Source organism: Hordeum vulgare, chromosome 2H, assembly GCF_904849725.1.
Source record: "Hordeum vulgare subsp. vulgare chromosome 2H, MorexV3_pseudomolecules_assembly, whole genome shotgun sequence".
NCBI classification, from domain to species: domain Eukaryota; kingdom Viridiplantae; phylum Streptophyta; class Magnoliopsida; order Poales; family Poaceae; genus Hordeum; species Hordeum vulgare.
In genome coordinates, this window is record NC_058519.1 from 48,790,466 (window position 1) to 48,813,639 (window position 23,174).

Consider the following 23,174-nt stretch of genomic DNA (forward strand, 5'->3'; position numbering starts at 1 on the left):
CTACTTCACTTATGACATGCCCCTTTCTATTTTCAGAATATGAATTAGCCAGCTGAATTTTTATGATTCAGTGTCACGTACAGACGTAGGTAAAAATTCAGCTAAAGTATAATACAGACTTGTCCCCTTTTTTTAGGCAAAAAAATCACCCTGGACAAGTCTCTGCCCGACCTCACTCTATCTTCACTCACCGGTCACCACCTCATCCCCTTTCCCATCCCCTCACACTCCCGTGCTATCCACTCATCCCCTCACACTCCCACCGCTATCCACTCTGAAGCTCACCTGTGCTGCCGCCGTTGCCGCCCCTCCTCTCCGACACGGCCGTCACCGGAGCCGCCCTCCTCGCCCGCTCACACACGCCTCTTGCTCCCATGGTTCGCGGCTCCCTCCCTGCTCCAAACCCTAAGCCCCCGCCCCCCTCGCGCCACCTGCTCACCTCTCCCCCTCCATCTCCGGCAGGACTTCCTCCCCGGCCGCCACCACGCCGTCCGCGCCGACCGCGGCCTCCGCCCCGTCGCTCAAAGACTGTCTTCGCCTCCTGCGCATGAAAACTAACGAATCTCATGTATACTTGATACCATATCAAGATGCAGGTAAATTCAATAGGCTACCTCCATCCTGTGAAGAAATAAATTAAGTTACACCATGCTCCAAAAACTGAGGATAGCTAGTGAAAACTAAAAGCATCATGATATAGGCATCCACATAGACACAAACAAAATGGCTAGAGAACATATCTAGAAACAACATCAAAAGTGTCATTATACCAGTTTCAAATATTGTTTAAGAATCAGAACAAACATTTTCTTTTTTGGAGACACGCATTCAGATTAAAAAAATGGAGAAGGTAAAATTGAAAGGAATATGTTAGGACTATTAGCGACCTCGAAGTTTGATACCACATTGACTGGTCTTTTGTGCACGATTTTAAAATATTAAAAGACGTACATAAGAACTTAATCAAGTTATAGGAACAAATAGACCAACATATGGCAGAACATAGGTAGTGGTAATTATCAAGCATATCTGAAATAATCATAAAATTTGACTGAATTTGTTGAACATTTACATGGTTTGGTACACCAGGAAATAATACATGCCAGAGTTATCTACCAAGTGAACTTATGTGTCACTCTAGCAAGTGGATCTAGCTTTTTACTCTGTTGGAAAATAAAAAAAACGAGGTAAAGAAGCTATCACAATGTTAGAGCTAACTAAGGGAAACATGTGATAAAGTTTTAAAGAATATAAATTACCACAAGATAAAATTTGGGAAGAAAAACTGGAAGTTACTACATTGATTAGGTTACACTTGACGAAATAAATCATCGACCAGGGACGCACGTACGTACGCACCTCATGAGAGAAACCTGCACCAGGCTCACCGGCCACCACATGTGCGCACGCTCCACCACGTACTTCCTCATCAGCCCTGCCCATCCGTACCGCAACACCTACGTACGTGGTATGCATGGATGGAACACCGATCAGATTCATAAACATATAGTTAGATTGATCGAGTGAAACAACAAACGGATCTAACTAATAGGACAGTCACCTGAGTCGTGATGACGAGGAACAGGCTTGTGACGAAGGAGATGTTGCGCTTATAGACTACAACCTAATCAATGATTCAGAAACATATTTCTTTGAACATGAAAAATAATAAATTCTAAAACATTCAATGGGCTAATATGCCAGAATGGTTAAAGAACGTGCATACATGCAAATTAGAATATATATGACCCATATGTTGCTTTTCATCCACGTTCTAGGTTGAAAATAATTGCATTTCTACCATTTTCAGTGTTTGTTTCAAGAGGAAACCTGCATGCACCACTGTTTCGAAAGTTAATATATGCATAAACAATTATATAAACCAAACAATGATATTAGTATAAAAGGCATGTGACTAATGTAACAACATCACTTCCTTCTAGCTAACTGAAATAGTAACCATGGGATATGACTTGTTTTGGGTTCAGGTAATGCCCCTAAACCTGCAGAGAGAGTGCATGAGCGCTCCACTGAAAATAGATTGATAATCGGTAATGCAAAAATGAGACAGAATGGCAGAAGGATGGCAATGGAACAGTTTGAATACCTGTCTTCGCCTCCGGTGTTGAAAAGCACAGCAGGAGCGCGCTATGACGTAACACGGAAGAAAGAACCCCGCGAACTGAAGAATCGCCTGAAATGAGGGGGAAGTATTCAGTCAGTTTGATGTGAAACCATAATGCCGAGATCGCATAAAGGTGAACAATGTGATAGCGAAGTAGGTTATGTAGACTCACGCTGAACAGCACCGTCGCATCTTGTAGCATGTTGACATCTCGCACGATCACGATTACATGGCGGATGAGCAAAAGGACCATCAGCTGCAACAGAAATCAGCATTGTTATTCACCCGTCAGGACTAATGAAGATAGGTCTACTAAGAAAAGGTTTTGTGTAACACACAATTAGAGCAATAGACCGGCAGCATGTGGCGCCACTTGAATTTGAGGTCATGCAGTCATCAAATTCAGCATTCATCAGCTGCTGCTCCGCGATGGCGATCGCCAGGAAATGGGAATCATGGGGATCAATTTGTTCAACCCAGCTTTGTCTGGTTATAAACAAACAACCATTACTTCATAACATGTAGGACTGCATTCTTCAGTTGACAGAATATAAATAGTTTCCACAATTTCAGCAAACTATTAAACATGGTATCAGTAAGTACCTAAGATCCATGCCCATTTCATCTGAACAACACTTGGTTGAAGGGAGAATGTAGTTCGGAGAGTAAACCTGTATCAAAAACAAACATAAGACGACTCTGAAAGACTCTGCTGACAAATACAGAACATGGTGAAAAACCAGTAGTGACATTTTATTTTATTTTTGCTTCTGCCATGCAGTTGGCCTGAATTGGACTGCTGATAGTTCATAAATTGAACTACAACTAAAAATAATTTTAGTAGCATGCCATCACCAAGAAACGTGAAAATGCAATGCAATATGAGCATAGTACATTACTCTACGAGGATAGATAGTCTTTCTCGTAACGGAAAAACCAGAAATGCCCACCTGGTTGCAGATTTCGCATTTGATGTTCCCCTTCTTGTCGCACCACCTCTGTATGCACTTCCGGTGCGCGAACTGCATACAACCAACGTCGGTTGACCAGCACCACACGGTTAGCATTTTGGTTTGCTCATATCATATCATAAGATAATCTCAAGTCACATGTCACTTTGCTGAGGAGATAATCCCAGGTCACATGTAAAACGACTTGAAGGGAAACAGCCCATTATCTGACAGCTGGAAAGAGGAGGCAATAATTTGGATGGATAAACATGGACCAGTCACTGCTAATTCGATTGTTCGTTCGGGTCTGCAGAAAAGAACAATCCGAGATCGCACCGTTCTATTTTGGACTAACAGAGTATGTTTCGTTGCGCGTTAAGAACAACCATTTGGCAATCTCAACAGAGTTTTCGCTGCTCCTAGTCAGCATCTCAAACTCAAACTCTTCAGTCAACCATAAAATGGAGATGTTCTCTGCCAGTCAGCATCTCCCATAGCACAATGCATCCCAAAAATAGAGACAAGATAATGTGAGAATCATAAGGAATTTATCATGAACTTGACCAAAATTACTGAGAAATTATTGTGAAAGAAAGAATTTATCATGAACGTAATCTACTGAATTGCATTATTGAACATGAGAACTTATTCTTGGAATATGTCAAAAAGGAAATCAGACTCCACCAAGAATAGGTTATTTAGAAAATAAATGACATGTCAATTGGCATAATAAAAATCTTAAAAGCACGATTTGACATGACAATTTGGCTGTCACAAATGCCAAATAAATTATAGCCGATAAAGAAAACATCATGTAGCTAGAGAAAAATGGACTTGGAAGAACTACCTAACAGTAAATAGGAAAGACGATAGTTTAGTCAACAAGGCATATACAATCACACCAACAGGAAATAAATCTCCATCGATCAAAGTTGTTCTTTTTCTCTCGAGATACAGCGAGCGAGCTATCTTTGAAAGAACCACCTGACACTAATTTTCACTTGTATACTTTGAGCACGTAATCCTTCGTCAAGCTCCTAAACAGATATAAAATCAGTAATATTCAATTGCAAAAAAAAATAAGAAAACTCATTGACATTCAATCCACAATTATAATAATTCTCTAATTGACCTTTTTATTCTATTTTCGGGATCTATTATCACCACTGCTAAAATAAAGAAATTTAAGACATGGTATAAACTTTAGTTTTACTACATCTACAATCCATATGATAAACAACAGTGGCCTCTAGAACATGTTTCCCTGCCACCATGAAAGAGGAAGAAAAATTAGGTGCGTAAACAATCATCGTGTGTAGTCTATGATTATAATCAAATAATCATCGTTCCCATGATGCGAGTTAGTGCCAGAACAATATTTATTACATTATGTACATTGGTTATAACAGTAGCAGCAACCCCTTGTGAGCAAGTTCAGTCAAAGCCAACCAGCCTCTATCCTCTAGGATATCAAACTATACATGAACCTGATGATACAACAGAGATGGAATTGTAACTAAGGAATCCCCTAGAATTAAGCAAATCAAATGATTGACAAGAGCTGAATCAAAAAACTAAACAAGCAGCTACAGGGCCGAAACCACAAGAATACTGAAAATCTGCAGTACATCAAACTATAGATAAACCAGGCCACGGTACAAAGAATCCGCTAGACTATAGGTATTACCTCTCTAGCAGCATCGGCATTATCCAATGCAAATCCCATTGAAGAGGCGCACGGTGGCGAGCTCGTCGGCCTGCAGCTTCCACGGTGTGGCGACGACGAACGCAGATGCGCGCCCGACGTCCCCGAGGATCAGCGCGGCGGAGGCGAGCGCGACGACCAGGGGCCCCGCGGCGGCCGCTAGCGCCCGCCGCGCGGCCTCGGCGACGCGGCCCGCCGCCAGGTCGCGCAGCGCCAGGTCCCGGAGCGGCTTCCACGGGCTCGGCGAGGCGGGGGGCGCGAGGGGGCCGGTCGGCGGCCTGGCGGCCGCGGCACGCGCGAGGTGGCGGAGGGAATGGCGCGGGCTCGGCGGACGGGCGAGCGGGGAGGGCGCGGCGAGGAAGGAGGCGGCGGCCGCGGGCTCGGCGAGGCGGGCGCGAGGGGGCCGGTCGACGGCCTGGCGGCCGCGGCGCGCGCGAGGTGGCGGAGGGAATGGCGCGGACGCGGCGGGCGGGCGAGCGGCGAGGGAGCGGCGAGGAAGGAGGCGGCGGCGGCCATTTGGGAGCCGGGGGAGAGGAGAGCAGCGTCAGCCGCGGGATGTGACGTGGGGAGGTAGGTCGTGGGGTGGAGAACGCGCAGTTTTTTCTCTCTGCGTTCGGTCGTGGGACGTGGGTTTCCTATCGTCGCGCCGAAGGTCGAACGAACCATCACGGCGGCACATCCTGCTTTAATAGTAGAGATTATATGGGGGCAGCAATGCTACACATACATATGTTTATATAGGTTTTACAAAGAGGTGGATTTTGATTGAAGATTAAGGGGAATGAGGCCCCACCCCCTTGAAAATCAGGGGAAAGTGGTTAGTTAGAAAGAAAGAATCCTAGTCAGCGTGTAACCTTATGTAACTCTTTGTATGTCTAGCATTTTTGTATACGAGGGTTGCTAAGCATCCGTCGGATGATGTTTAAAAAACATGATCCACCTTGATAACCGTTTGATCTACATGCGTAGACGTCCGATCTGCACGCGACGCTTTGGCTGGATACCCGGTAATTCCTGAGACAACGTTCGAGTTTATGAAACAATCGCTTTGTTGTATTTTTTTCCTTCGAGCGCAGTTTTTTTACTTCGAGCTCGCTTGGGCTGGGCACCCGATAATTTCTGAGACAATGCTTGAGTTTCTGAAACAATCGTCGTGTTGTAGTTTTTTTTCCGTCGCGCGTGCTTCGGCTCGGCGCCCGGTAATTCCTGAGACAACGCTCGAGTTTCTGAAAAAATCGCTTTGTTGCAGCTTTATTTTCTTCGCGCGCGCTTCGGCTGGGCACCCGGTAATTCGTGAGACAACGCTCGAGTTTCTGAAACATAGACATGCTCACAAGAGCTTGTAAGGGGAGGAGGCGTCCAACGGGTGGATGAGGTAGGTGAGCACCAGCGCCAGGATTATCAGAAGGTAGGCGACGCCCTGGTCGAGCGAAGACGCTGCACGTATTGACAAGAAAACAAGTGAGAAGAAATTCACAAGGGAAGAAGCAACTCAGAAGGGAAGACGCCAGAGTCTGATGGCTCACCGTCGCTGGTGGGCACCGGCGCAGGGGCCTGCGCGGCGGCGAGGGCCGGCATGAGGACGGTGAGGAGCACGGCAGCGGCGACGAAACCAAAGAGGGTTCTCGCCATGCGGTTGACGACGTGCTTTAGATGTTTCAGGAATTGGAAAGGTGGAGACGTGTGGAGCCCATCTGGACACGTGTTGCGCAGAGAGTGTGGCAGACGCGGCGTTACTTTTAAGTCGGTTGACGGTGAGCGTTTTTCATATTATATGTAAACACAATGGCGGAGGGGTCCTTTCCCACACTCCCTCTCTTTAATATAGTACGCATATTCGTACATATTCGAGAAAAAGAATAGATCACGCACCCAACACGCGCCTGCGGCTAATGCGGGAAGTTTGTCAAGAACGCTCTTGTATTATCGGACCGAGGGAGTAGTATTTAGCGATTTTGATTGATAAAACCGTCCGGATGGGTTTAGGGTTCCAGCCAGTTCGTTAAGGCTGTGCAAATCTACTTGATGTGCATAGCCTTAATTGTGACGAAGGTAAGCTGAGACAAGTTTTCATGGCACAACGCATAGGAGACGTCATGGAGGTACAGATCGTCCTTCCTAATGACTTCATTGGTGAATTCATCAGAGTCAGGGTAAAACTTGATGTGTCCAAGAAACTGACGAGGTTTGTGGGATTCACAAAAGCGGATGTGACTGAGTACTATCAAGTTAAGTTTGAAAAGCTTCCTGTTTTCTGTTTTATGTGTGGCTTGCTTGGACATTCGCATGAGGAGTGTGGCTCGGGAGAGCATGATAAGAGCATCTCCAACAGCCGCGCAAAAAGGCGCGCGTGCGTTAAAAACGGCAGTTTACCGCATGCGGGACAGAAATGCGCGCTCCAACGGCGGCGGGAAAACCGCGCGCGCGGGAACCGCTAGCGCGCGCGCGAAAAGGCGGCAGCCCGCGCGCCATTTTTGCGGCGTCGCAACTCGCGCGCCCATAAAAGGCAGCGCGCTGCCCTGCCTCTCGCGCCGCGTTCTCTCTCCCTCTGCCTCTCGCGCCGCGCTCTCTCTGCCTCTCGCGCCGCCGCCGCCACCGACGAGCCACCATACCGCCGCGCCGCCATTCTGCGTCGGGCTACCGCGGCGTTCGCCAGCGCCCCAACGGCGGGTTCTACGCCGAGATACGCTCCGGCGATCTCCGGCTGAGCCTTGGCACCTACGACACGGCGCACGAGGCCGCCCGCGCGTTCGACGCGGCGGCGTGGCGCCTAGGCAGGCCGCGACTGCAGATGAATTTCCCGGACGTCCGCACACTCCAGCAGGCGTTAGACCTGGCCCCGCCGCCTCGTCTAAACTCCGCACAAGACCGTGCGGAGCACACTGCGGTGCAGCGCCGCCTCCTCGTCGCCCAGGAGGACGAGCGGGTCATGGCGGAGTGGCGCCGGCGCCACCCGGAAGACGTCGCCTACGAGCAGGAATACTGGGAACGGCGCCGCGAGGAGGACACGCGCCGGCGTCGTGAGGAGCGGTTGGACAGGCGTCGTCGGAAGGCTTTGGCGTGTGCGCAGGCCGACCTCGTCAATGCAGGCGGAAGGTCCTTCTTCACTGAAGAAGATGAACGTTGGTTTGACATCTGGCTGTCAACCTCTGACGACACCGACGATGATGGTGGTGCAGATGACTGGAGCGACTAGGATTAGTTTTTTTTTTCGAACTATCTAGCACCGAACTATCTATCTATGTTTTCGAACTACCTATCTAGTTGCAATCTATGTAAAATAACTTAGTATCTTTTTTATTTAATGCAATCTATTTATTAAAAAAAATTGTGTGCGCGCTGCATTTTTGGGCACTGCTGGAGCGGCGCATGCGCGCTGCATTATAGCGCGGCTGTTGGAGCCCGCGCCTATCCCCGCTCTAAACCAGCCGAAGCGCGTGCGGCAAACGCCTTTTTTGGGCGCGGCGCGTAGCGCGGCTGTTGGAGATGCTCTAAGAAACATATGGAGTGGGGCTCCTTTATTTTGGCATCCTTAAGGGGTGCGGGTCGAATCAGGAACTTGATTAGAGGAATTGGTCGTGGTTCCCCACAGGAGATGCGGGACGACGCACTGATTGTTCATAAGAGAGGGCTGATACGTCTCCAATGTATCTATAATTTTTGATGGTTTCATGCTATTATCTTGTCAAACTTTGGATGTTTTGCATGTCTTTTATTTATTTTTTGGGACTAACTTATTAACTCAGTGCCAAGTGCCAGTTTCTGTTTTTCCATGTTTTTTACCCCTTTCAGAGGAGATTTTGAAACGGAGTCCAAACGGAGGAAAATCCCCGAAAAGATTTTTTCTGGAACGGAAGAAGATCGGGGAGCTTGGGAGCCAAGGCAGGGGAGCCCCAGGGGCCCCACAATCCCCCACCCCGCGGCCAGGGGGAGGTCGTGCCATCCAGGCTTGTGGGCCCCCTGAGCGTCCCCTGACCTAGGGGTTGCGCCTATATATTCCCTAAAAATCCCAAAAAAATCAGGAGATCATCGAAAGTACTTTTCCGCCGCCGCAAGCTTCTGTCTCCGCAAGATCCCATCTGGGGCACGTTCTGGTGCCGTGCCGGAGGGGGGATTCGGACACGGAGGGCTTCTTCATCAACACCATGAACTCTCCGATGATGCGTGAGTAGTTCACCGTAGACCTACGGGTCCATAGCTAGTAACTAGATGGCTTCTTCTCTCTCTTGGATCTTCAATACAAAGTTCTCTATGATCTTCATGGAGATCTATCTGATGTAATCTTCTTTTGCGGTATGTTTCTCGAGATCCGATGAATTGTGGATTTATGATCAGTTTATCTATGAATCTTATTTGCGTTTCTTCTGATCTCTCTTATGCATGATTTCATATCCTTGTAATTCTCTTCGAGTTGTGGGTTTTGCCTGGCCAACTAGATCTATGATTCTTGCAATGAGAGAAGTGCTTGGTTTTGGGTTCATACCGTGCGGTGACCTCACCCAGTGACAGAAGGGGTAGCGAGGCACGCATCATGTTGTTGCCATCAAGGGTAAAAAAGATGGGGTTTTCATCATTGGTTTGAGATTATCCCTCTACATCATGTCATCTTGCTTAAAGCGTTACTCTGTTCGTCATGAACTCAATACACTAGATGCATGCTGGATAGCGGTTGATGTGTGGAGTAATAGTAGTAGATGCAGAAAGTATCGGTCTACTTGTCTCGGACGTGATGCCTATATGTATGATCATTGCCTTAGATATCGTCATGACTTTGCGCGGTTCTATCAATTGCTCGACAGTAATTTGTTCACCCACCGTAATACTTGCTATTTTGAGAGAAGCCTCTAGTGAACACTATGGCCCCCAGGGTCTACTTCACACCATATTTTCAGCCTTACACTTTTTACTTCGTTGCTCTTTCCGCCTTCAGATCTCACTTTGCAAACAATCTTGAAGGGATTGACAACCCCTTTGAAGCGTTGGGTGCAAGCTTGTTTGTGTTTGCGCAGGTACTTTGGACTTGACGAGGCCCTCCTTCTGGATCGATACCTTGGTTCTCAAACTAAGGGAAATACTTACTGCTCCTGTGCTGCATCAACCTTTCCTCTTCAAGGGAAAAACAGACGCAAACCAGAGAAGTAACAAGAAGAATTCCTAAGCGCCACGGAAGGACTTTTGTTGCCGCAGCAGAAGAATTTCTGGCACCGTTGCCGGGGAGGAAGATCAAGTCAAGAACTCATCCAAGTAGGTGTCGCAAACTCATCTCTTGCATTTACTTTGTTTGCCAGTTGCCTCTCGTTTTCCTCTCCCCCACTTCACCAATTTGCCTTTTTTGTTCGCCCCTTTTTCTCACCTGCTCTTTGTTTGCTTATGTGCTTGCTTGCTTGTCGAAGTCACCATGAATGAAAATACCAAACTTTGTGACTTCTCGAATACTAATAATAATGATTTTATTAGTACTCCGATTGCTCCCGCCACTAGTGCGGAGTCATACGAAATCAATGCCGCTTTGCTGAATCTTGTTTTGAAAGAGCAATTCTCTGGCCTTCCTAGTGAAGATGTCGCATCCCATCTCAATACCTTCATTGAGCTTTGCAATATGCAAAAGAAAAAAGATGTGGATAATGACGTGATTAAATTGAAGCTTTCTCCTTTCTCGTTGCAAGATCGCGCAAAAACTTGGTTTTCTTGTTTTCCCAAAAATAGTATCGATTCTTGGGATAAGTGCAAAGATGCTTATATATCCAAGTATTTTCCGCCGGCTAAGATCATCTCTCTCCGTAATGATATCATGAATTTCAAGCAACTTGACCATGAACATGTTGCACAACCTTGGGAGAGAATGAAGTTAATGATTAGAAATTGTCCCACTCATGGCTTGAGCCTTTGGATGATTATTCAAATCTTTTACGCTCGCTTGAATTTCGCTTCTAGAAATATTTTGGACTCCGCCTCAGGTGGAACGTTCATGGAAATCACGTTAGGGGAAGCCACACAGCTCTTAGTGTTAGAAATATGCCCTAGAGGCAATAATAAATTAGTTATTATTATATTTCTTTGTTCATGATAATCGTTTATTATCCATGCTATAATTGTATTGATTGGAAACACAATACTTGTGTGGATACATAGACAAAACACTGTCCCTAGTAAGCCTCTAGTTGACTAGCTCGTTGATCAAAGATGGTCAAGGTTTCCAGATCATAGGCAAGTGTTGTCACTTGATAACGGGATCACATCATTAGGAGAATCATGTGATGGATTAGACCCAAACTAATGAACATAGCATGCTGATCGTGTCATTTTGTTGCTACTGTTTTTCTGCGTGTCAACTATTTGTTCCTATGACCTTGAGATCATATGACTCACTGGCACCGGAGGAATACCTTGTGTGTATCAAACGTCACAACGTAACTGGGTGACTATAAAGATGCTCTACAGGTATCTCCGAAGGTGTCCGTTGAGTTAGTATGGATCAAGACTGGGATTTGTCACTCCGTGTGACAGAGAGGTATCTCGGGGCCCACTCGGTAATACAACATCACATACAAGCTTTGCAAGCAATGTGACTTAGTGTATGTCACGGGATCTTGTATTACGGAACGAGTAAAGAGACTTGCCGATAAACGAGATTGAAATAGGTATGCGGATACTGACGATCGAATCTCGGGCAAGTAACATACCGAAGGACAAAGGGAATGACATACGGGATTATATGAATCCTTGGCACTGAGGTTCAAACGATAAGATCTTCATAGAATATGTAGGATCCAATATGGGCATCCAGGTCCCGCTATTGGATATTGACCGAGGAGTCCCTCGGGTCATGTCTACATAGTTCTCGAACCCGCACGGTCTCCACACTTAAGGTTCGACGTTGTTTTATGCATATTTGAGTTATATGGTTGGTTACCGAATGTTGTTCGGAGTCCGGGATGAGATCACGGATGTCACGAGGGTTTCTGGAATGGTCCAGAGACGATGATTGATATATAGGATGACCTCATTTGATTACCGGAAGGTTTTCGGAGTTACCGGGAATGTACCGGGAATGACGAATGGGTTCCGGATGTTCGTCGAGGGGGGCAAGCCCACCCGGGGGAAGCCCATAGGCCTTAGGGGTGTCACACCAGCCCTTAGTGGGCTGGTGGGACAGTCCAAGAAGCCCTATGCGCAGGAGCAAGAAAAATCAAAGAGAAAAAAAGGGGAAGTGGGAAAGTGGAGAAGGACTCCACCTTCCAATCCTAGTTGGACTAGGATTGGAAGGGGAGGACATCCCCCCTTGCTTCGGCCGAACCCCTTGGGGCTCCTTGAGCCCCAAGGCAAGGCCCCTCCCCTCCCACCTATATATACGGAGGTTTTAGGGCTGATTTGAGACAACTTTTTCACGACAGCCCGACCACATACCTCCACGGTTTTTCCTCTAGATCGCGTTTCTGCGGAGCTCAGGTGGAGCCCTGTTAAGATTAGATCACCACCAACCTCCAGAGCGTTGTCACGCTGTCGGAGAACTCATCTACCTCTCCGTCTCTCCTTTTGGATCAAGAAGGCCGAGATCGTCGTCGAGTTGTACGTGTGCTGAACGCGGAGGTGTCGTCCGTTCGGCACTAGATCGGAGCGGATCGTGGGACGGATCAAGGGACGGTTCGCGGGGCGGATCGAGGGACGTGAGGACGTTCCACTACATCAACCGCGTTTATTAACGCTTCTGCTATGCGATCTACAAGGGTACGTAGATCTCAAATCCCCCTCGTAGATGGACATCACCATGATAGGTCTTCGTGCGCGTAGGAAATTTTTTGTTTCCCATGCGACGTTCCCCAACAGTGGCATCATGAGCTAGGTTCATGCGTAGATGTTATCTCGAGTAGAACACAAAAGTTTTTGTGGGCGGTGATGTGCGATTTGCTGCCCTCCTTAGTCTTTTCTTGATTCCGCGGTATTGTTGGATCGAAGCGGCTCGGACCGACATTACTCGTACGCTTACGAGAGACTGGTTTCATCGCTACGAGCAACCCCGTTGCTCAAAGATGACTGGCGAGTGTCGGTTTCTCCAACTTTAGTTGAATCGGATTTGACCGAGGAGGTCCTTGGAGAGAGGTTAAATAGCAATTCATACATCTCCATTGTGGTGTTTGCGTAAGTAAGATGCGATCCTACTAGATACCCATGGCAACCACGTAAAACATGCAACAACAATTAGAGGACGTTTAACTTGTTTTTGCAGGGTATGCTTGTGATGTGATATGGCCAATGACGTGATGTGATATGTTGGATGTATGAGATGATCATGTTGTAATAGTTGATATCGACTTGCACATCGAAGGTACGGAAACCGGCAGGAGCCATAGGGTTGTCTTTAAACTAACGTTTGTCCTTGCAGATGCGTTTACTATATTGCTAGGACGTAGCTTTAGTAGTAATAACATGAGTAGCACGACAACCCCGATGGCGACACGTTGATGGAGATCATGATGATGGAGATCATGGTGTGACACCGGTGACAAGAAGATCGTGCCGGTGATTTGGTGATGGAGATCAAGAAGCACATGATGATGGCCATATCATGTCACTTATGAATTGCATGTGATGTTAATCCTTTATGCACCTTATTATCCTTAGAACGACGGTAGAATTATGAGGTGATCTCTCACTAAAATTTCAAGCTCAAATTGTGTTCTCCCCGACTGTGCACCGTTGCGACAGTTCGTCGTTTCGAGACACCACGTGATGATCGGGTGTGATAGACTCAACGTTCACATACAACGGGTGCAAAACAGTTGCACACGCGAAACACTCGGGTTAAACTTGACGAGCCTAGCATGTGCAGACATGGCCTCGGAACACATGAGACCGAAAGGCCGAGGATGAATCGTATAGTTGATATGATTAGCGTAAAGATGCTTACCACTGAAACTATTCTCGACTCATGTGATGATCGGACTTGAGATAGTGGATTTGGATCATGTACCACTCAAATGACTAGAGAGATGTACTTTTTGAGTGGGAGTTCTTAAGTAATATGATTAATTGAACTGATTGTCATGAACATAGTCTAATGGTCTTTGCGAATTACGATGTAGCTTGCGCTATAGCTCTACTGTTTTTTATATGTTCCTAGAGAAAATTTAGTTGAAAGTTGATAGTAGCAAACTTTGCGGACTGAGTCTGTAAAACTGAGGATTGTCCTCGTTGCTGCGCAGAAGGCTTATGTCCTTAATGCACCACTCGGTGTGCTGCACCTCGAGCGTCGTCTGTGGATGTTGTGAACATCCGACATACACGTTTCTGATGACTACGCAACAGTTCAGTGCAAAATACTTAATGGCTTAGAAGCAAGGCGCCGAAGACGTTTTGAAACGTCACGGAACATAAGAGATGTTCTAAAGAGATGAAATTGTGATTTCATGCTCGTGCCCTTGTTGAGAGGTACGAGACCTCCGACAAGATTCTTTGTCCATGAAGTAAAGGAGAAAAGCTCAATCGTTGAGCGTGTGCTCAGATTGTCTAAGTACGATAATCGCTTGAATCAAGTGGGAGTTAATCTTCCAGATGAGATAGTGATGGTTCTCCAAAGTCACTACCACCAAGCTGTGAGAGCTTCGTGATGAACTATAACATATCAAGGATAGATACAATGATCCTTGAGTGATTCGCGATGTTTGACACTGCGAAAGTAGAAATCAAGAAGGAGCATCAATAGTTGATGGTTAGTAAAACCACTAAGTTTCAAGAAAGGCAAGGGCTAGAAGGGATACTTCGTGAAACGGCAAAACAGTTGTTGCACTAATCAAGAGACCCAATATTAAACCCAAACCCGAGACTAAGTGCTTCTGTTATGAGGGGAACGGTCACTGAGGCGGAGCTACCCTAGATGCTTGGTAGATAAGAAGGCTGGCAAAGTCGAAAAAAGTATATTTGATATACATGATGTTGATGTGTACTTTACTAGTACTCCTAGTAGCACGAGGGTATTGGATACCGGTTCGGTTGCTAAGTGATTAGTAACACGAAATGAAAGCTACGGAATAAACGGAGACTAGCTAAAGGCGAGGTGACAATACGTGTTGGAAGTGTTTCCAAGGTTGATATTATCAAACGTCGCACGCTCCCTCTATCATCGGGATTGGTGGTAAAACCTAAATAATTGTTATTTGGTGTTTGCGTTGATCATGAACATGATTGGATCGTGTTTATTGCAATACGATCGTTCATTTAAAGAGAATAATAGTTGTTCTATTTGCTTGAATAAATACCCTCAATGGATTATTGAATCTCGATCGTAGTGTTACACATGTTCATAATATTGGTGCCAAAAGATGCAAAGTAATAATGATAGTACCACTTAGTTGTGGCACTGCAACTTGAGTCATGTTGGTATAAAATGCATGAATAAGCTCCATGCTGATGGATCTTTGTACTCACTCATTTTTGAAACGTTTGAGACATGCAAACCATACCTATTGGTTTAAATGCATGAAGAAACTCCATAGATATGGATCGTTTGGACTCGCTTGATTTTGAATCACTTGAGACATGCAAAACATGCCACATGAAACAAGAGAGTAACTTGTTGGGAATAATGCATTTTTGATGTGTGAAGTTGAAAGGACGTGGATGTCGCCTAGAGGGGGGTGAATAGGCGCTTTAAAATAATTATGATTTAGGCTTGCACAAATGCGGAATAAAACTAATGTTTAATTTGTCAAGCACAAAACCTACAACAACTAGGCTCACCTATGTGCACCAACAACTTATGCTAAGCAAGATAAACAACTAAGTGATAGCAAGATATATGACAATAAACAATATGGCTATCACAAAGTAAAGTGCATAAGTAAAGGGTTCGGGTAAGAGATAACCGAGGCACGCGGAGACGATGATGTATCCCGAAGTTCACACCCTTGCGGATGCTAATCTCCGTTGGAGCGGTGTGAAGGCACAATGCTCCCCAAGATGCCACTAAGGCCACCGTAATATCCTCACGCTCTCGCACAATGCAAGATGTCGTGATTCCACTAAGGGACCCTTGAGGGCGGTCACCGAACCCGTACAAATGCCAAAACTTGGGGCGGTCACCGATACCCGTACAAATTGCTCGGGGCAATCTCCACAACCTAATTGGAGACACCGACGCTTCCCCGGAGCTTTACACCACAATGATTGAGCTCCAAAACACCACCAAGCTTCTAGGACGCCAAAGCATCCATGAAGAACAATATCTAGGGTACTAAGTACCAAAGGTAATAAGCTTCTCAAACTTCACTTCCACGTATCACCGTGGAGAACTCAAATCGATGCAACTAATGCAATGGCAAGGGCACACGGAGTGCCCAAGTCCTTCTCTCCCAAATCCCACCAAAGCAACTAATGCTAGGGAAGAAAATGAGAGGAAGAACAAAGAAGAACACGAAGAACTCCAAGAGATAGACCCAAGGGGTTCCCCTCACTTAGAGGAGAAAGTGATTGGTGGAAATGTGGATCTAGATCTCATCTCTCTTTTCCCTCAAGAACTAGCAAGAATCATTGGAGGGATTGAGAGTTAGCAAGCTCGAAGAAGGTCAACAATGGGGGAAGAACACGAGCTAAAGAGATAAGGTTCAATGGGGAAGAAGACCCCCTTTTATAGGTGGGGAAAAATCCAACCGTTAAGCCTCACAGCCCGCACAGAGCGGTACTACCGCTCGGTAGGTTCACCAATCATGCCGAGGCCAAAAAGTATGCAAAAAAAGGTCCGACGGAGCGGTACTACCGCTCCTGGAGCGGTAGTAAAAAATTACTACCGCTCCAGGGGCGGTACTACCTCTCCGGGGGCGGTACTACCGCTGGATACTGAAACTGTTGTAACTTTTGCATACGGACTCCGAATTCAACAAAACCAAGTTTGTTGGAAAGCTAACGACATGGGCTAACACAATCTTGATAGAAATATCAATAAGAAGCAAGTGAGAAAAGTCCCATAAGAAAATGGTGAGAACCCTTCTTTGAATAAGACCGGTAAAACTCCCAACATCGAAAACATCATAGAAGATGCATATGGATTCCGTTTTCGATGAACTCGAGCTTGTCATGAAGATGAACATAAGCTCTAGAACTCACAAAGATAAACAACAAACAAGAACCAAGAAGTATGATGTAAGGATGCAAATGGTTTGAGCTCTCAACGAACGATACGATCAAGCTACTCACTTGAGAGCCCCCCTTGACAATACGACAATCTATCCTAAAACGGAAAACCTATCAAGGGAAAACCTATACCTTGCACCTCGTCCTCTTGAGCTAGATGACGATGATCTTGGCTTCCTCAAGATGGACCACCTTTCTTGATTGCGTTGGCTTGATGAAGACTAGTTGATTGCTCCCCCATACACACTATGGGTGAGCCGCTCTTCAACATATCTTCACAAGTCCATTGCCACCATCCTCAACCACTTGACGTCATCCTCCATGGGTTGTATGAGATCTTCCTCTTGACGCAAGCCCATGGAAACACACCTAACCCCACATAGAACTCTCACGAAGACCATGGGTTAGTACACAAATACGTAATGGACAATGCTTACCATACCATGGGATCGCTTGATCCCTCTCGGTACATCTTGTACACTTTGTGTGTTGATCATCTTGATTTACTCTTTGTCTGACGATCTTGATCAACCTTGTGTCTCTATGACCATTCTTTGGATAATATCTTGAATACCACCTTGGTCATCATATAAACTCCTTGAACCCAACAGATGGACTTCAAGAAGTGCCTATGGATAAATCCTATAAATATAACTTAAGGCAACCATTAGTCCATAGGAATTTTCATCAATTACCAAAACCACATATGGAGATATATGCTCTAACAGCAGTCCAATGAGTGCTAAGGCACGCAGTGGATATCATTATGTTCTTACTTCACTGACGATTTGAGTAGATACAGGAGTATTTACTTGATGAATCACAAGTCTGAAATATTGAAAAGTTCAAGGTAATTTAAGAGTGAAGATCGTCGTGACAAGAGGATAAACTGTCTACAATACGATCATAGAGATGAATATCTGAGTTACGAGTTTTGGTATGCAGTTAAGACAATGTGAAAATTGTTTCGCAGTTCATGCCACCTGGAACACCATAGTGTGATGATGTGTCTGAACATCATAGCCACGCCCTATTTGAAATGGTGCATACTATGATGTCTCTTATCAAATTACCACTATCGTTTATGGGTTATGCATTAGAGATAACCGCATTCACTTTAAATAGGGCACCGCGTATTTCTGTTGAGATGACACAGTATAGACTGAAGTTTAGAGAAATCTAAGCTGTCATTTCTTAAAAGTTTGGGGTTGCGATGCTTATGTGAAAAAGGTTTCAGTCTGATAAGCTCGAACCCAAAGCGGATGAAAGCATCTTCATAGGATATCCAAAACAGTTGGATACATCTCCTATCTCAGATCCGGAAGCAAAGTGTTTGTTTCTAGAAACGGATCCTTTCTTGAGGAAAGGTTTCTCTCGAAAGAATTGAGTGGGAGAGTGGTGGAACTTGATGAGGTTATTGAACCGTCAATTCATACAGTGTATAGCAGGGCGCAGGAAGTTGTTCCTGTGGCGCCTACACCAATTGAAGTGGAAGCTGATGATAGTGATCATTAGAGCTTCGAATCAAGTTACTACAAACCTCATAGGTCAACAAAGGTCACGTACTGCTATAGAGTGGTACGGTAACCCTATCTTGGAGGTCATGTTGTTAAGCAACAATGAACCTACGAGTTATGGAGAAGCAATGGTGGGCCCGGATTCCAACAAATGGCTGGAGGCCATGAAATCCGAGAGAGAATCCATGTGTGAGAACAAAGTGTAGACTTTGGAGGAACTGCTTAATGGTAGTAAGACTATTAAGTAAAGATGGATCTTTAAAAGGAAGACAAACGATGATGGTGATGAGTCACTATTAAGAAAAGCTTGACTTGTCGCAAAGATGTTTCCGACAAGATCAAATAGTTGACTATGATGAGACTTTCTCACTCATAGCGATGCTAAAAATCTGTTAGAATTATGTTAGTAGTTGCTGCATTATTTATGAAATATTGCACGTAGGATGTCAAAACATTGTTTCCTCGACGGTTTCCTTGAGGGAAGATTGTATGTGATACAACCAGAAGGTTTTGTCGATCCTAAAGATACTGGCAAGTATGCAAGCTCCAGCGATCCTTTAATGGACTGGTGCAAGCATCTCGGAGTTGGAATATACACTTTGATGAGATCATCAGAGATTGTGGGTTTGTACAAGGTTTATGAGAAACTTGTATTTCCAAAGAAGTGAGTGGGAGCACTATAGAATTTCAGATAAGTATATGTGGTTGACATATTGTGGATCAGAAGTAATGTAGAATTTCTGTAAAGCATAAAAGGTTGTTTGAAAGGAGTTTTTCAAAGGAATACCTGGATTGAGCTACTTGAACGTTGAGCATCAAGATCTATGGAGATAGATCGAAACGCTTAATAGAAGTTTCAACAAGATGCATGCCTTGACAAGTTTTTGAAGGGGTTCAAAATAGATCAGCAGAGAAGGAGTTCTTGACTATGTTGTAAGGTGTGAATTTGAGTAAGACTCAAAACACGACCACGGCAAAATAAAGAGAATAGACGAAGGTCGTCATCTATGCCTTAGCCGTAGACTCTAAAGTATGCCATGCTGAGTACCGCACCTGATGTGTGCCTTCCCTCAAGTCTGTTAAGAGGTACAGGGAGTGATCCAGGATTGAATCACTAAACAACGGTCAAAGTTATCCTTAGTAACTAATGGACTAAGGAATTTTTCTCAATTATGGATGTGGTTAAAAGAGTTCGTCGTAAAGGGTTACGTCGATGCAAGCTTTGACACTAATCCGAATAACTATGACTAGTGAAACGGATTCGTATAGTAGAGTAGATATTTGGAGTATTTCCGAATAGCATGTAGTAGCAACATCTATAAGATGACATAAATATTTGTAAAGAACACACGGATCTGAAAGTTTTCAGAACCGCTGACTAAAACCTCTCTCACGAGCAAGCCGTGATGAGACCCCAGAACTATATGGGTGTTGGATTCGTTAGAATCACATGGTGATGTGAACTAGATTATTGACTCTAGTGCAAGTGGGAGACTGTTGTAAATATGCCCTAGAGGCAATAATAAATTAGTTATTATTATATTTTGTTGTTCATGATAATCGTTTATTATCCATGCTATAATTGTATTGATTGGAAACACAATACTTGTGTGGATACATAGACAAAACACTGTCCCTAGTAAGCCTCTAGTTGACTAGCTCGTTGATCAAAGATGGTCAAGGTTTCCTGACCATAGGCAAGTGTTGTCACTTGATAACGGGATTACATCATTAGGAGAATCATGTGATGGACTAGACCCAAACTAATGAACGTAGCATGTCGATCGTGTCATTTTGTGGCTACTGTTTTTCTGCGTGTCAAGTATTTGTTCCTATGACCATGAGATCATATAACTCACTGGCACCGGAGGAATACCTTGTGTGTATCAAATGTCACAACGTAACTGGGTGACTATAAAGATGCTCTACAGGTATCTCGAAGGTGTCCGTTGAGTTAGTATGGATCAAGACTGGGATTTGTCACTTCGTGTGACGGAGAGGTATCTCGGGGCCCACTCGGTAATACAACATCACACACAAGCCTTGCAAGCAATGTGACTTAGTGTATGTCACGGGATCTTGTATTACGGAACGAGTAAAGAGACTTGCCGGTAAATGAGATTGAAATAGGTATGCGGACACTGACGATCGAATCTCGGGCAAGTAACATACCGAAGGACAAAGGGAATGACTTACGGGATTATATGAATCCTTGTCACTGAGATTCAAACGATAAGATCTTCGTAGAATATGTAGGATCCAATATGGGCATCCAGGTCCCTCTATTGGATATTGGCCGAGGAGTCCCTCGGGTCATGTCTACATAGTTCTCGAACCCGCAGAGTGTGCACACTTAAGGTTCGACGTTGTTTTATGCGTATTTGAGTTATATGGTTGGTTACCGAATGTTGTTCGGAGTCTGCGATGAGATCACGGACGTCACGAGGGTTTCCAGAATGGTCCGGAGACGAAGATTGATATATAGGATGACCTCATTTGATTACCGGAAGGTTTTTGGAGTTACCGGGAATGTATCGGGAATGACGAATGGGTTCTGGATGTTCACCGAGGGGGGCAAGCCCACCCGGGGGAATCCCATAGGCCTTAGGGGTATCACACCAGCCCTTAGTGGGCTGGTGTGAAAGTGCAAGAAGCCCTATGCGCAGGAGAAAGAAAAATCGAAGAGAGAAAAAAAGGGGAAGTGGGAAAGTGGAGAAGGACTCCACCTTCCAATCCTAGTTGGACTAGGATTGGAAGGGGAGGACTTCCCCCCTTGCTTCGACCGAACCCCTTGGGTCTCCTTGAGCCCCAAGGCAAGGCCCCTCCCCTCCCACCTATATATACGGATGTTTTAGGGCTGATTTGAGACAACTTTTTCACGGCAGCCCGACCACATACCTCCACGGTTTTTCCTCTAGATCGCGTTTCTGCGGAGCTGAGGCGGAGCCCTGCTGAGATTAGATCACCACCAACCTCCGGAGCGTCGTCACGCTGCTGGAGAACTCATCTACCTCTCCGTCTCTCTTGCTGGATCAAGAAGGCCAAGATCATCATCGAGCTGTACATGTGCTGAACGCGGAGGTGCCGTCCGTTCGGCACTAGATCGGAGCGGATCGTGGGACGGATCACGGGACGGTTCGTGGGACGGTTCGCGGGGCGGATCGAGGGATGTGAGGACGTTCCACTACATCAATCACGTTTATTAACGCTTCTGATGTGCGATCTACAAGGGTACGTAGATCTCAAATCCCCCTCGTAGATGGACACCACCATGATAGGTCTTCGTGCGCGTAGGAAATTTTTTGTTTCCCATGCGACGTTCCCCAACACTTAGACAACGTCATGACAAACTACTCTCAATGGCACACTGAAAGGTCACCTACTAGTAAGAAAGTACACGCTATAGAAGAAATTAACTCATTGAGTGCTAAGATGGATGAGTTAATGAATTGTGTTCCTTTGGATTCTTATGATATGCCTTTGTCTTCTTTGATTGAGAGTAGCAACGCTAGCTTGGACGTAAATTTTGTTAGTAGGAATAACTTTGGCAGCAACAATGCTTTTAGAGTAAACTATGTTCCTAGGCCTTTTCCTAGTAACTCCTCTAATAACTTTGGCAACTCCTACAACAATACCCATGGAAATTACAATATATTACCCTCTCATCTAGAGAGTAATACCAAAGAGTTCATCAACTCTCAAAAGATTTTCAATGCGTCCATAGAGGAAAAACTACTCAAAATTGACGATTTGGCTAAGAGCGTGGATAGAATTTCTTGTGATGTTGATGCTTTGAAAGTTAGATGTGCTACTCCCAAAATCAACATGGATGAAACTTTGAAATCTATGCGTGTTTCCATGATTGAGAGCCAAGAAAGAACCGCCCAAATTCGTGCTAGACATGAATGGCTTAAAAAGGCGTGTTCTCGTGATGAGAATCACGAAGATCTTAAAGTGCTTGGTGTGACTCCCATTGAATCTTTGTTTTCTTGTGTCAAACCTAATGATTATGGGGTTGGATGTGAATCCACTTTGGTTGAGAAGTGCCCCGATGATTCGGAGTCCATCTATCTTGATGCTAAAAGCATTAAAAGTGGAGTAGAAGACGTTAAACTTTGAGTAGTAATGAAATTACTACCGTGGATTTCAAGGAATTCAATTATGATAGTTGCTCCTTGATTGAATTCATTTCTTTGATGCAATCCATGTTGAACTCTCCACACTCTTATAGCCAAAACAAAGCCTTTTACCGATCATATCGTCGAAGCTATGATAAAATCTCTTAAAGAGAAACTTGAGTTGGAAGTCCCTATCCCTGAAAGCTTCATGATGAGTGGGAACCTACCATCAAAATCAAAATCAAAAACTATGAGTGTAATGCTTTGTGTGATTTGGGTGCTAGTGTTTCTGCGTTTCCAAAGTCTTTATGTGATGTTCTGGGTTTTAATGAGATTGAAGAGTGTTCTCTTAATTTGCATCTTGCTGATTCTACTATCAAGAAACCCATGGGAAGGATCAATGATGTTCTTATTATTGTAAATAGGAACTATGTACCCGTGGATTTCATTGTGCTTGACATTGATTGCAATCCTACATGCCCTATTATTCTTGGAAGACCTTTCCTAAGGACTATTGGTGCTATCATCGATATGAAGGAAGGGAATATTAGATTTAAATTTCCTTTAAGGAAGGGCATGGAACACTTTCCTAGAAAAATAAATAAGATTGCCTTATGAATCCATGATGAGGGC

The 23,174-nt window shown here is 45.0% G+C and overlaps 1 protein-coding gene across 1 annotated transcript; it reads right to left on the bottom strand.

Moving 5' to 3' along the window:
- Positions 1 to 435: 435 nt before the first annotated feature.
- LOC123425372 lies at positions 436 to 2,658 on the bottom strand. The gene is made up of 6 exons (XM_045109062.1): positions 2,654 to 2,658; positions 2,464 to 2,611; positions 2,298 to 2,381; positions 2,108 to 2,194; positions 1,360 to 1,457; positions 436 to 541 (listed from the first exon to the last, which is right to left on the bottom strand). The coding sequence occupies exons 1-6, from the start codon at positions 2,656 to 2,658 to the stop codon at positions 436 to 438; spliced, it is 528 nt and encodes a 175-aa protein (XP_044964997.1).
- Between the last annotated feature and the right edge of the window lie 20,516 nt (positions 2,659 to 23,174).

Excerpts from the sequence above, each read along its gene's own strand:
- LOC123425372 (XM_045109062.1), bottom strand. Across the intron at positions 2,382-2,463 it reads GCCGGTCTATTGCTCTAATT|CTGATGGTCCTTTTGCTCAT; the intron begins GTGTGTTACACA and ends TTTCTGTTGCAG. Across the intron at positions 1,458-2,107 it reads AACACCGGAGGCGAAGACAG|GTGTTGCGGTACGGATGGGC; the intron begins GTATTCAAACTG and ends CCACGTACGTAG.